Genomic DNA, 15,987 nt, shown 5'->3' on the forward strand with positions numbered 1-15,987 from the left:
GTGCATGTTCATTGGCTGAAAATACAATACTAAATAATACAAAATGAGAAGTTTAGGAAAAAGATGGTATAGAGGTCTTTGAGAAAACCTGTTATTTCTTCCATTCTCTTTTTCTCAATTCAGTTTTTTCTGGATTTATACAGCAAATACTTGTGAGAGAATTTGGTAAGAAGTTTTATTTTCACTTGTTAGATTTCATTTTCCAGATTACTTCATGTGGCAGAAATGCTTATTTCCCACCTAACAACCATTGGGTTAATTTCCTCCATAGCATCAGAATCTTCTCCCCCTTGAGGAAACTGAAGTTGTCAAGTAGGGCTTCAGAGAGCCCCATCTGCATGGGTCTTCCTCCTCCCTATTTCCAGGAACATGTATGATTTGACTGGAACTCCTGTAGTTACTTTGGAACCATTTAGACAAGCATCAGGAAAATCTGTACAGCATCCTTGACTCTAACATACTTGAGTCACCCAGCCGAAGCCAGCAACTATCTCATGTAGACTTAATATTAATTAAAATAAACCCTAATGTGTTTAAAATATTTTCTGCCAAATTCAAACCCTGAGGGATACATCATTCACACAATGTGATGTCCCATTCAGTAAAACAGTGTTTGGAAGAGGCCCTAGCATGCAGCAAACATTGTGCTTACTGTCCTGCATTTTTCAAGCCATTAGATGGACTGTCTGCTTGGCTCTGGCTAATAGGTTAAGGTGTTCATGTGTTCTTTCAGGCTGAAGTATAGAAGTCTCTTGTTGAAAAGATGGAGCCATGAAATCAAAGCAGCCTGCACTCTGTTGAAGACAACTGCCCTTGATAGCTCCTCAGACTCATAGTGGACTTCACATGAGCAGGAAATAAACTTTTGTTGTGCTAAGTCACAGAGTTAGTTGAGGTCATTTTCACTTCATCCATGTCTAGTCCATGCCTAAACAGTGTATCCATGACCTATAATTGGCCCCAAAGGTTATGGAACCCCCAGAACAGTACACTAAATATTGTGTATATGTGATTGTGTGCATTTTTCTAGAGAAGAGAATACATAGATTTCAGCATATTTCATTGTGACTATGATCTAAAAATTATCAAGAACCACTGACTTATGAGAGAAACTCTAAGTGCTAAATATCTTCCTGTGGATAGCATTTATTTAACTGTACTTCTTGGTAATATCCCTTCTTGTTTCTCCTAAACTCTCATTTCCATGTCGAGGAAAAAAAAAAAAGAGCTTAGAATTCAAATAATTTGGGTTCAAAGTATGGCAAAGATTTTTCCGCTAGCTGTGTAACAACAACAACTTCTTCTTCTTCTTCTTCTTCTTCTTCTTCTTCTTCTTCTTCTTCTTCTTCTTCTTCTTCTTCTTCTTCTTCTTCTTCTTCTTCTTCTTCTTCCTCTTCTTCTTCTTCTTTTTAGACAAGATCTTACTTTGTTTCTAGATGCAATCACTGCTCACTACAGCCTCGAACTCCTGGGTTCAAGTGATCCTCCCACCTGAGCCTCCTGAGTGGCTGGGATTACAGGCATTCACCACCATGCCTGGCTAACTTTTTCATTTTTAGTACAGACAAGGTCTCACTATGTTGCCCAGGCTGGTATCAAACTCCTGAACTCAAGTGATCCTCCCACCTCTGCTTCCCAAAGTGCTGGGTTTATGGGTGTGAGCAACTGCACCTGGCCTACTAGCTGTGTAATTTCATGCAGGTTAATTTGTTTCTCTCTGAGTCCCAATTTCCTCATTTATAAAATGGCCAGAATATAAGATTAATTTGGGTTTTGTACCTCTGTTTTTAAACATCAATTGCTAAATAAATATTATTTAACTTTTACCACAGTTCATGTATATTTACTTCATTGTTTATGTTTATGTATTGTCTCCCCATCCTGATTTTTAAGTCCTGGAGGGCTAGAATTGCATTATGGCTCATTTTTATTTTCTCTAGAGTAGTGCTGTGCAACAGAAATATAATTTAAGCTACATACATAATTTTACATTTTTCTAGTAGCCACATTTTTAGAAGTAAAAAGAGAAAAGATAAATTAATCTAAATAATATATTTTATTTAACCCAATACATCTTCAAATTGATAATTTCAAAATGTAATCAATATTTTAAAAAGGGACATCTTACATTCTTTTGTTTGTCTTTGAAATCTGATACGTAAATTCTACCTATAAAGTATCTTAGCTCATACTAGCCACATTTCAAGTCCTTAATAATCACATGTTTCTCATGGCTACCATATTGGACAGTGCAGATATAGGGCTTAAAATAGTATCTTGGCTGATGGATTGATTGATTGTGACTCTCCTACCCAGATGGTGTGCTTTAGGCAGACTGATCTTATTGGCTATCCTTTTTTGTATGCTTAATTGCATTTGATGTGCCGCTAAATTTATACCTTTCTTGAAAATTTTATTCTCCTAGAAATTCCTTTTCTATGTTTTTTTTCTATTAAAACCAATCCTCCACTGCTTAGCTGGTAGTATATTCTGAGTTCTCCATGGAACCTTCTGAGATTTTTCAGCCCACAGTATCCAGTCCTTCCTTCAAAGTCACATAATTTATCCTATTTTACACACTGTATAATTTATCTTATACATCATAATTGACAAAAAAACATGTTATGAGTGCTTACTCATTATTATACCATGGGTTGGAAAATCACCTCTACCTTTTAGAAATATAAATTGAATGAAGTATATTGTGTGTAAAAGACCAATACAAAAATTAAGAATACATTTGGTAAGAACCAAATCAATGATAGAGATGGAGTTCCTGAAATGTTTTCCTTGCACAATAGCTCTGTTATTCAGTTCCTGACATCAGAAGAATCCCCATGGTTTAATAAATTTTTAGAATGCGTATCTAAACAAAACTGAACAGGTTTTGCTCAAACAGGGCTTCTCCAAGTCTTCAATATGCCAATGTGTAGTGTTGTTCTCCAAGAGCAGAAAACAGTATGCAACAGTTCCAAAACATTGTTGAATCAGGTATCTTTTTCCTGTTGAATCAGATATATTTTATGTGATAACTGTTTTGCAAAACCTCATTTGAGAAATGTTTCTTCGAAAACAATGAAAATTCTGGGAGTTGAAACTTGAGCAGAGTGGGGAGAATGTCTCCAAACCACAATGGAGGATCCCCAGGAGAAGTAGAGGTGCAGGGTTCAGATGCCAACCTTGGGAGGATTTAAAAGTGTGACTACTTCTTGGTGGTTGTTTAGTTGTGTTTTTTTCTTTCTTCCTTCTTTCCTTCCTTCCTTCCTTCCTTCCTTCCTTCCTTCCTTCCTTCCTTCCTTCCTTCCTTCTTTCCTTCCTTCTTTCCTTCCTTCCTTCCTTCCTTCCTTCTTCCCTTCCTTCCTTCTTTATTTTTCTTTTTTTTGGTTGAAGTTTCGTTCTGTCACCCAGGCTGGAGTGCAGTGGGCAATCTCGACTCACTGCAATCTCCACCTCCCGGTTCAAGAGATTCTCCTGCCTCAGTCTCCCGTGTAGCTGGGACTACAGGTGCGCACCACCACGCCCAGCTAATTTTTGTATTTTTAGTAGAGATGGAGTTTCACCATATTGGCCAGGCTGTTCTCAATCTTTTGAACTTGTGATCCGTCCGCCTTGACCTCCCAAAGTGCTGGGATTACAGGCGTGAGCCACCGCGCTCAGCCTAGTTGTTTTAGTTTCATATTCCCTGAACACTTTGCACTTCAGTTTCTTTGCTCATGCCTGAAAATCCCTTCCCATCTTTTCCCTCCTATAGAAATCCTTCTTAAAATGTAGGGCCCTACTTAAATTTCACTTCTTTAATACATCTCCTTCATTTTCTATCCAGGTCTGAATTCTCCTTTCTCCTGTGTTCCTTAAACACATCCTTTTATAGCTTAAACTTCCATGCATTCCAAGTCATAATCACTGGTATTTTGGGTTTTGTCACAAAATATTCTAAGTTCCTGGTTTTCTATTCCTGATCACACTGAACCAAGAATCTAGCACACACTAACTCTTCAAAGATATTTTTGGAATGAATAAATGAATGCCTGGAAGGATAAGTGCGTTGTTGTCTTCACATAGACAGGCTAGAAATTTTATCAAGCAGGAATTGTGAACTCTATATTTTTTGAATAAACTTTTAATTTCAGAATAGTTGTAGACTTACTGAAAAATTGCAAAGATAGTAAAGAGAATTCCTATATACCCTGCAAATAGTTTCTCTTATTATTAACATCTTAAACTAGTATAGTACGTTTGTGATAATTAATGATCCAATATTGTTATCAATATAGCAATAAAATTTCCATTCATTATTCAGATTTCCTCACTTTCCCTAATGTCCTTTTTCTTTCTAGCTTTCCATTTAGGATGCCATACTACATTTAGTTGTCATGTCTTCTTAGTTTCCTCTAGATCATGACAGTTTCTCATACTTTATTTTTGATGACTTTGACATTTTTGAGGAATACTAATCAAATATTATGCAGAATATTCCTCAATAAAGTTTTGTCTGATGTTTTTCTCGTGACTACATGGGGGTTATGGATTTGGAGAAGAAAGGTCATAGAGGTAAAAGCCATTCTCATTACATAATGTCAAGAACACACAATAGCCTTACTACTACTGATATTGAGTCTTAATTACCTGGTTGAGTTAGTGTTTGCCGTTTTTAAAATTTCCAGTGACCAACATTGCTTCTTGCCAGAGGCACAGCTTATTAAAGACAAAAGTCGGATGTTATGCCTGTGTCTAAGGTATCTAGCACTGATTTCAGTAAAATATAGGCATAGGTTTCATGTTTGGTAAATGGAAAAAAAAATGGATGAATACCTGAATGCTTCTCATTGATGTATATTTCACATGGCTTTTAAAACTTGCAAATTCCATGCTGTAATTAAGTTTTACTATAGGAAAAAGAAAGCTAGAGACTGCACTTAAAAGATATCCTCTCTAAAGGAACAAGTAATATTCAATGTGTATGAACTGAATAATGTAACATAGAGTTCTATTCATACCAACTCTTTAAACAGTTTTGTGAAATAGCAAGAACAGCAGCCAAATAAGCATCCTAACATCATTCTGGGAAGTACAGTGGCTTCTGCTTCCTACTTTGGGGGAGGAAATAATTACAAGAATGGCAGTAACTGGTTTGATAATTACAACAGCCTGGTCAAGATGATGTCTACATTTGCAAATCGCCCCACACACCCTGAGATCTCTCCCAAGATTGAATAGATTACACTGATACCTAAAAGGGCTCCTGTGGTAAAATAACCAAAGCAGAAGAAACCAGGAACTCGATAAAGGCTATTCACAAATGAAATTTTTGGCAGGCTGAGAAAGAGTAGAATGCTTTGTAAAGAAAAGAGGAAAGGGAATCAAAAAAAGAACAGAAATACTTTTAGGAAAAATACCAGAGGAGAAGGAAGAGTCAATGGATTAAAAGACAAAGAGTATCTGCAGGGAGTGGGATATGCTGAGCTCTTAAGCAGTTGACAAATAGAAACTTAACATTTATTAGTCAAGTAAATACTTTTGCAGAAGGGACAGGAAAGTGTACATCTTAACAAGACTGAAAAACATTGATTTATCTTGTTTCATTTGAAGAGCAATTTATTTGCTATTCATTCATAGTCTTACTTGATTTTTTAAAACACAGTTCACTTGGTAATTTTAAAGGTATCTTGAGCTTCTTCTATCCAACTGCTTATACATGTTCAGAGAACAAATTCATGGTGGCTGAACTGTTCTTTAAAACCTGACCAGTCACAATAACTTTTATTGCTTTCCTAAACCATGGGTAAAATAAAGCATAAATCAAAGGATTCACGGCTGAGTTATAATAAGCACACCAACAGCAAATCTCATAAATATAGGAAGGGGTTATAAAGCCCATAAAGGCATCAATTAATGAATCAATGCTATATGGTAACCATGAAACCATAAATGCTACCACTGTGACCCCCAGGGTTTTAGCTGCTTTTCTCTCTCTCCTGGCCACTCTGGCTTTGTAACTCTCTGAGGATGATTCTGTCTTGCTACCAGTATTTTCTATCTTTTTAGCCTGTCATCTAGCCACAAGAAATATGTTACCATACAGACTTATCATAACAAGGGTAGGTATAAAGAAGGATAGGAAATCTATTAACACCCAGTTTTGATTTACAATGGTCTGACAACCTCCTATACAGTTTAGGGCATCAGATAATTCTTCCAGCCCATCATCGTAGACACCTGTGTAGAACACAGCACCGCTGTACATGAGGGGCAGGATCCAGGACACGCTGATGCAAATTGCTGACACAGATACGGTGAACTTGGTAGGATAGACCAGAGGGTCAGTAACCGCAATGTACCTGTCGATGGAGATGAAGCACAAGTGAAAGAGAGAAGAGTAACAAAATGCCACATCACAGCGGGTGTGGAAAGTACAAAAACTTCTCCCAAAATACCAGCAGCTCTCCACGGTCCTGACCACGCTGAAGGACATCACAATCACACCCACCAAGAAATCAGCACAGGCCAGAGAGGCAATGAGAAAATTGGTCGGAGAGTGCAGCTGCTTGAAATGGAGGATTGAAATCATAACCAGGAGGTTTCCAAACACAGCCAGCACAGCCCCAAAGCCAAACACTATGTACAGAATCACCCGGATCCAGGCGAGTAGGGGATTTTCACACAGGACCCATTCACGTTCGCGTAGCACAACTGCACAGCTGCCAGCAGGGATGAGTTGCTGCTCATAAAACGCTGTTATTTACACGTAGAGAAGTTTTGTCCTTGTTGATTGTCACAAAAAATACAGGATTGTTTCTGATTTTCAGTGCTCCTGGGGAAAAAAAACACATATTCACCAGGATGTCAGAGGAAATTATAAGATATTATCTCCAATAGAATTTTCAAGTTTCCATTTGTATTATAAATCCTAAATGTTTTTTATGGCAAAATCAAATTTGACAAAAATTATATTGAACAATATTACTGGGGATTGTTTCAGCTGACAAATGTCTCATGCTCTTAATTTGTTAAAATTCCCTTTTGGTCATAAATATCCTTTTAGATTTTATTTTTACCTTTTGAGTTTCTCTGTGCAACAGTCGCTGATATGGTATGTAATCACGGAGCTGAAAGATCACCTCCTGTTACCTTTATCTCGGTTATCTGTCTTGCATTACAGCCTTAAACATGAAGTCCTTTTAGCTAAATAAATGCCTTCAATGGGAAAATCCCTCAATGGAATCCCTGTGGTGTGAGGTGTGAACTAGTAGGATTACTTTCAACAGTGACTACTAGGAAAGTTATTCTACAAAACAGGTCTCTACTGTACATTAAATTCTATTACCATTATTATTTTAGGCCACAGATTTATTTTTCCTTAGTGCATAGACTTAAACCATTCCCTTGTTCCCAATCACAACTTAGCCACCCAGGTTTTTGTTACAAAGATACAACGGGGTGTAAACAGTAAGCATCAATACTTGCCTCTTTCTCTCCTGTTAAGAATCACTTTTCCATCTGCACAGGTTACCAACAAGCAGAAATTATTATAACGTATAGCGAGAGGAACTTGAGATTGATAAAATATATTGCATGAAAGCATTAAAGAACGACATGGTGTTTAGACACACCAGCATTTCTGAGATGCTGGTGGAAAGAATAGTCCTCTTCTCAAGACAATTACTGGAAACACATCTACAACATGTCTGCATCCACATGACAAATGGGCAATGAGCCCTCTCTCTGGCTACACATTTGTTTGCAATTCCTGGTGACTGGCCTTTGTGCTCCCGATGCTAAAAGTAGTCAAAAAATAAGAGTAATGAACAGGAAACTATAAAATGGGAAGAGAATCCTCGGTAACGTTCCCAACCCTGGAATGTAAAAACACTGCAGAGTGAAGAAAAATATTATTCTCTTCCTGAAGAAGGGTTCACCCCTCTTTCCAGTACAGGGTTGTGACTTCGGAGACATTTGTGAACTTGCTTTTCAAGTTATAAAGAGTGATAAGTATTATTATTAATTCATCTTGCTATCTGATTCCTAGTCAATAAAATTAACACTCTTAACCAAGTAATTTTCAGATTCTTCTTAATATTTTCTGAGTGTCTGATTTTGTGAAATGATGTCAATTGCTTATATAGGCAAAACCCTGTTCAGGGCTTTCTTTTTTTTTTTTTTTTTTTTTATTTTTTTTTATTATACTTTAAGTTCTAGGGTACATGTGCATAACGTGCAGGTTTGTTACATATGTATACTTATGCCATGTTGGTGTGCTGCACCCATCAACTCGTCAGCACCCATCAATTCATCATTTATATCATGTATAACTCCCCAGTGCAATCCCTCCCTCCTCCCCCCTCCCCCCTCCCCATGATAGGCCCCAGTGCGTGATGTTCCCCTTCCCGAGTCCAAGTGATGTCATTGTTCAGTTCCCACCTATGAGTGAGAACATGCGGTGTTTGGTTTTCTCTTCTTGTGATAGTTTGCTAAGAATGATGGTTTCCAGCTGCATCCATGTCCCTACAAAGGACGCAAACTCATCCTTTTTTATGGCTGCATAGTATTCCATGGTGTATATGTGCCACATTTTCTTAATCCAGTCTGTCACAGATGGACATTTGGGTTGATTCCAAGTCTTTGCTATTGTGAATAGTGCCGCAATAAACATACGTGTGCATGTGTCTTTGTAGTAGAATAATTTATAATCCTTTGGGTATATACCCAGTAGTGGGATGGCTGCGTCATATGGTACATCTAGTTCTAGATCCTTGAGGAATTGCCATACTGTTTTCCATAATGGTTGAACTAGTTTACAATCCCACCAACAGTGTAAAAGTGTTCCTATTTCTCCACATCCTCTCCAACACCTGTTGTTTCCTGACTTCTTAATGATTGCCATTCTAACTGGTGTGAGATGGTATCTCATTGTGGTTTTGATTTGCATTTCTCTGATGGCGAGTGACGATGAGCATTTTTTCATGTGTCTGTTGGCTGTATGAATATCTTCTTTTGAGAAATTCTGTTCATATCCTTTCCCCACTTTTTGATGGGGTTGTTTGTTTTTTTCTCGTATATTTGTTTGAGTTCTTTGTAGATTCTGGATATTAGCCCTTTGTCAGATGAGTAGGTTGCAAAAATTTTCTCCCATTCTGTAGGTTGCCTATTCACTCTGATGGTAGTTTCTTTTGCTGTGCAAAAGCTCTTTAGTTTAATTAGATCCCATTTGTCAATTTTGGCTTTTGCTGCCGTTGCTTTTGGTGTTTTAGACATGAAGTCCTTGCCCATGCCTATGTCCTGAATGGTACTACCTAGATTTTCTTCTAGGGTTTTTATGGTATTAGGTCTAACATTTAAGTCTCTAATCCATCTTGAATTAATCTTCGTATAAGGGGTAAGGAAAGGATCCAGTTTCAGCTTTCTACTTATGGCTAGCCAATTTTCCCAGCACCATTTATTAAATAGGGAATCCTTTCCCCATTTCTTGTTTCTCTCAGGTTTGTCAAAGATCAGATGGCTGTAGATGTGCGGTATTATTTCTGAGGACTCTGTTCTGTTCCATTGGTCTATAGCTCTGTTTTGGTACCAGTACCATGCTGTTTTGGTTACTGTAGCCTTGTAGTATAGTTTGAAGTCAGGTAGCGTGACGCCTCCAGCTTTGTCCTTTTGACTTAGGATTGTCTTGGCAATGCGGGCTCTTTTTTGGTTCCATATGAACTTTAAAGCAGCTTCATCCCTGGGATGCAAGGCTGGTTCAACATTCGCAAATCAATAAACGTAATCCAGCATATAAACAGAACCAAAGACAAGAACCACATGATTGTCTCAATAGATGCAGAAAAGGCTTTTGACAAAATTCAACAGCCCTTCATGCTAAAAACGCTCAATAAATTCGGTATTGATGGAACGTATCTCAAAATAATAAGAGCCATTTATGACAAACCCACAGCTAATATACTGAATGGGCAAAAACTGGAAAAATTCCCTTTGAAAACTGGCACAAGACAGGGATGCCCTCTCTCACCACTCCTATTCAACATAGTGTTGGAAGTTCTGGCTAGGGCAATCAGGCAAGAGAAAGAAATCAAGGGTATCCAGTTAGGAAAAGAAGAAGTCAAATTGTCCCTGTTTGCAGATGACATGATTGTATATTTAGAAAACCCCATCGTCTCAGCCCAAAATCTCCTTAAGCTGATAAGCAACTTCAGCAAAGTCTCAGGATACAAAATTAATGTGCAAAAATCACAAGCATTCTTATACACCAGTAACAGACAAGCAGAGAGCCAAATCAGGAATGAACTTCCATTCACAATTGCTTCAAAGAGAATAAAATACCTAGGAATCCAGCTTACAAGGGATGTAAAGGACCTCTTCAAGGAGAACTACAAACCACTGCTCAGTGAAATCAAAGAGGACACAAACAAATGGAAGAACATACCATGCTCATGGATAGGAAGAATCAATATCGTGAAAATGGCCATACTCCCCAAGGTTATTTATAGATTCAATGCCATCCCCATCAAGCTACCAATGAGTTTCTTCACAGAATTGGAAAAAACTGCTTTAAAGTTCATAGGGCTTTCTTAACTTGAGCACAATAGACATTTGAATTCAGGTAACTCTTTGATATGAGAAGTTATTCTGTTCATCACATGGCTTTTAGCAGCATCCCTGCTATGAGATATCAGTAAAATCCTTCTAGTTGCGATACCAAAAATGTCTCCAGACATTGCCAAATTCTTCAAGGGACAAAATCAACCCCCTTCCTCCATTAAGACCATTGTGGTAGGCAATCAAAAAGTGTCAAATGATGCCTCCATTTCAAATAGAGAAATAACTTTATACCCCTTCATCATTCTGATATTTATTAATTCATCTGTTCAACACGTATTTATTGAATTCCAGTAGCTGTGTGTTAAGATAATGAACAAAACTGTTATGACCACAATACTCATGAAGTTTATAATCTTGAGAGGGAAACAAAACTTAAGGAAATAGAAAGACAGATTTATGATTTCAAATTGTGATAAGTACTACACAGGTGAAAGACAATAGCATCTACAGTAAACACAATGTCAGGCAGATGAGACAGAGGGGTCCCTAAAAACATGAGAAAACAAAAATTCTACTTTAATATTAATAGAATTTTAGATATTCTTTTTTTAATTGTACCATCTAAACTTACTAGAGGATTCTGTTTTATGCTTTTATGTTTTGGATTAGTGAATAAAGAGCCCTACTCCAGTTCTGAGATGGGATGTCAATTTGAGGGTGTTTTCAAGGCCTCTAAAATTCTTGCACATATACAACTCTTTCACTCTTGCTCCTAAGGCAATCATCATAAATGGATTTGGATCAGATAAGATCGAGAGTAAGCAGAAGTCCTCTTTCCCAGAGTTTTATGATTCTAACACCCAGGGCAAAATTTAGAGGCAAACTTTTGAATGTCTTGCATCAGCTAAAGTTTTCAGTCTCACTTCCACACTTGCTCTTTAGTTTGCAGGTTGTGAACTCCTTGAAGACATTTCTAAAATAAAAGTCCACTAAGTAAACCATCTCCCCAGTGACCCAGAGTGTGAAACATTCTTCATTATGACCAAGGTGGGAGGAAGATGTGATAATGAGGCCCTGTTGTTGCCATACCCAAACTCAGAAGTTTGTTAATAAGAGGAAGGGGAGACAAATGTTTTGTACTCTTGTCTCTTTGGATTAGAGGCTAAAAGCAACCAAACACAAAGCAGGGTCAATGTGTTCAACTGTAAATGAAGACTGGCGGGCATTGATTATATGCAATCAATTTATCTAAGTTATGGTCTAAGCAATTCTTCAAGTTAGTGCATAGCTGAGTCAGTGCTCAGCTTGATTCAATCCATAATCCATTTGTGTTTGGCAAGTATTTCTTAGAAATATAGATTAACAGCTTGTGGAATACTTTGAGTAGGATGAGAAACAGTATGAAAGTAATTTTTCTTCAATCACAGCCTCCAAATGAGCTCTAGCAAATCTTCCTTTTTTATCCCTTAGTTTTGTATCTCGAGTAGAACTCATACTTGTTCAGTCATTTTTCTTCATTTTTTCATGTATTTGCTATTTAAATTTTTGCAAGTTTAATTAAATAATTCTAGATAAGTGTTATGTCAAAACAAATTTGTAAAACACACTGACACTTAGATTCACTGAAAAATGAATCATGCACTGGAATCCTTGATTAAAAGGATTCTATTGTTTTTGTTTTTGAATTAATTTATTTATTTTCAAAACCAAGTTTATTGTGATACATTGATGTAACATTATACTAAAACAATCATAAATCTTTAGGACATTTTAACTATATAATTTTAAATTCATGAATGTCTTATTATCCATTATAATTCCAACAAAACTTATCTTTCTTATGAATATGAATTATCTCTAACTACAATCCTAAAAACTACATTACTTTGTATTTTGTAATATTAAAATAAATTTTATGCATATTTGTTTAGTTAAATATTTTTTGGTTTACAAATTACACAATACAGTCTCTGAAACTTTGTATACAAAAGTAATTGTCTACTGCTGTGAATCAAAGTATAAGAATCAGTTTTATTCATTTATCAAACTCAAATTGACAATTATGCCAATTATGTTACAATTATGGTAAGCAGACTAATTAGGATTTTGTAGAAACTACAATGTCAAATTTTATCTGTGTAAGATGATGCTATTAGACACATTAATTGCCATTTGCAGCCAATCTTACCCCCACTTCCTTTCTCCTGCCATGGGCAAGCACTGATCTCCTTTCTATCCCTATAGATTATTTTTGCCTGTTCTAAAAATCACATGTGAAGAGAACCACACTTAGATTCACTGAAAAATGAATCATGCACTGGAATCCTTGATTCAAAGGATTCTATTGTTTTTGTTTTTGAATTAATTTATTTATTTTCAAAACCAAGTTTATTGTGATACATTGATGTAACATTATACTAAAACAATCATAAATCTTTAGGACATTTTTTGCATGTACTCCTCTGTGACCAGCTTCTTTCATTCAGTTCAGTATCTGGGCGATTTATTCAGGTTATAGGGTATATTCATTGTTCATTTCTTATTATTGCTAAGTAGGATTGCATTGTATGAGTATACCACACCTGATTGATTAATATACCCTGTTGATAGACTTTTGGACTGTGTTCCTGTTGGGGCTGCTATGAATAGTATTGCTATAAATATTCATATACAATTATTTGCATAAACACATGCTTTTATATTTTTGAGTAAACATCTAGATGCAGAATTGGTGGATTTTATAGGAAACTTACATTTAACTGTGTAAGAAGCTAAAAACTGTCTTCTAAAGTAACTGCACCATTTTATGCTCCCACCAGCAATCTGAACATTCCAATCGCTCTAAGCCCTCTTCAACACTTGGTATTGCCATTTCTTTTTATTTTATCCATTCTACAGGGTGTAGCAGTATCTCACATTTTTAAGTTGGTGAATAATGATGTCGAGCATCTTTTCATGTTATTATTAGCTGCTAATGTATTCATTTTAGTGAACCAGCTGTAAAAATGTTTGCCTATTTTTCACTGAATTTTATTTTTTATTATTGACTTGAGTGGATATATCTTATTTCCAAATATATGCTGTAAATATCTACTTTTCACTCCCTTGATAGTGTTTTTGAAAAGTAGAAGGTCTTAATTTTCAAAAAATTTAACTGATTTGTATGTTTATTGACTTTGTTTATTTTCTAAGAAATCTTTGCCTAACACGATTATCACAACTTTTTCTTCTGTGCTCCCTCTAGAATTTTTACAATTTTAGTTCTTATGTTTAGGTCTAGTTTCATATTAATTTTGAATATGTTGTGAGGAAGGGTTTGAGGTTTAGTAGTAGCCATAATAGCAGTATATGGATATTAAGCAATTCCAGCAGCATTTCTTTAACAGACTATTCTTTCCACAGTGAATGGCATTTATCAAAAACCAATTTACCATTTAAGAATGGATCTATTTCTGGAGTATCTATTTTATTACACTATTTAACATGTATATATTTAGGCCAATGTGTTACCGTCTTGTCTGAAACTTCCTAGTGTTTGTTTGTTTGTTTGTTTGTTTGTTTGTTTGTTTGTTTGTTTTGGAGATGGAGTATCGCTCTGTCGCCAGGCTGGAGTGCAGTGGCGTGATCTCGGCTCACTGCAACCTCCACTTCCTGGATTCAAGAGATTCACCTGCCTCAGCTTCCTGAGTAGCTGGGACTACAGGCACGCGCCACCACACCCAGCTAATTTTCGAATTTTTAGTAGAGATGGGGTTTCACCGTGTTGGCCAGGTTGGTCTCAATCTGACCTCGTTATCTGCCCGCCTGGGCCTCTCAAAGTGCTGGGATTACAGGCGTGAGCCACTGCGCCTGGCCTCTAGAAAGTCTTAAAGTCACGTTGTATTAATATAAACCTTCCACCTTGTTATCCTTTATCAAAATTATTTAGTCCATTCCATGTCTTTTGATGTTTCATATAAATTTTAGAATCACCATGCCAATTTCTGCCCAAAAAACTTGTGGAATTTTTGTTGGGATAAAATTGAGTCTATAAATGAATTATGGAGTGAGAGGTGCTCAAATATCTGATCAAGGTGAATTTGTTCATTTATCCTTTTAGTTCTGTAATTTATGGTTTATAAAGTTAGATGCTCTGCAATTAGGTGCATGTATATTCAGGACTGCTATATTTTCCTAATAATGTTGAAGAATTGGACATCTTAAGTATTTAGTCTACTTATCTATAACCACGTTGTATCTCTCCATAGTTAAGAAGCCAATAGAAGAAAAGCAATGGAAACTAAAAGTGTTTAGCCCAAATTAGACAAGAAAAGAGAAACAGATAATTAAAATCCAAAAGGAACAAATGAAAAAGAGATAGCAAGAAAATAGAATGAAACCCAAATATATGCTATTACTTACATCAGATATATAATATATATTTAATTGCAGTGCTTTCTATATAAAAATATATAATATATAAATAAATATATATTAAATATATATAATATATTAAATATAAATAAATATATATTAAATGTATAATTATATATTAAACATAAATAAATATGTATTAAATACATATAATTATATATTAAATATAAATAAATATATATTAAAATATAATTTATATATTAAATATAAATAAATTTATATATAAATATATATTAAAGATATACAATATGTATTTTTATTATATATAATATATGAATAAATAATAAACATATACAAATAAATAATATACTTTTAAATATATATTATATAATATATATTAAGTATATATGAATATTTATTAACAAGTATATATATAAATAAGCTGAGATTTTCAGACTGCATTAAAAAAGCAATACCTACCTATATACTGACTACAAAAGATACATTTTAAATACAGACAGTTTGAAAAAAAGAATTGAGAGGGATATACTATGATAATAAGCATTTAAAAAGCAGGTGTGGTTATATAAATAGCAGACAATGTAAAATTTACACAAATAGTACTTTAAGAAATAAAGAGGGACATTATATAATGGTAAAGGAACAATGTTCCACAGGAACTGAATGTTAAGAGGAAATCTCTGAATAACTTCTGGTTTTCTGGAATTGATTATCTGATATAATCATATTTAAAGGTATTACTGACTCTGTTTCCAGTGATAGATAGGGAACTGGTATTCTCTGGCATACAGTGGCAAAACATTTACTCAAATTATCATCTATAGACACTTATAGTCAAATGTTTACAGAAATCAAGGGTCTGGGTGACCATGGGTTTGTTGCCATACAACATTTTAATAAAAATAAGGAGTATAATGGGTTAGTTAGTTACTTTTAACTGCTCTGGAGAACTTGGGGGAGGGAAAGGGGTAAGTTTTATAGGCTAGAAGGACATGAAAGCTTCTGTGAATGCATTGAAAGAATCTCTTATCTCTTACAGCCACAAGGATATGATTCTGAATATCAAACCCAAAGTCTAAT

General features: G+C 35.5%; 1 protein-coding gene across 1 annotated transcript; it reads right to left on the reverse strand.

Annotated features, from left to right (window-relative positions):
* Positions 1-5,689: 5,689 nt before the first annotated feature.
* TAAR6 (trace amine associated receptor 6) lies at positions 5,690-6,726 on the reverse strand. The gene is given in 2 exon segments (XM_010357897.1): positions 5,690-6,636; positions 6,639-6,726. Coding segments are annotated over 2 exon segments (1,035 nt in total).
* Positions 6,727-15,987: the final 9,261 nt, after the last annotated feature.

Source organism: Rhinopithecus roxellana, chromosome 4 (genome assembly GCF_007565055.1).
Source record: "Rhinopithecus roxellana isolate Shanxi Qingling chromosome 4, ASM756505v1, whole genome shotgun sequence".
Taxonomy (NCBI): Eukaryota; Metazoa; Chordata; class Mammalia; order Primates; family Cercopithecidae; genus Rhinopithecus; species Rhinopithecus roxellana.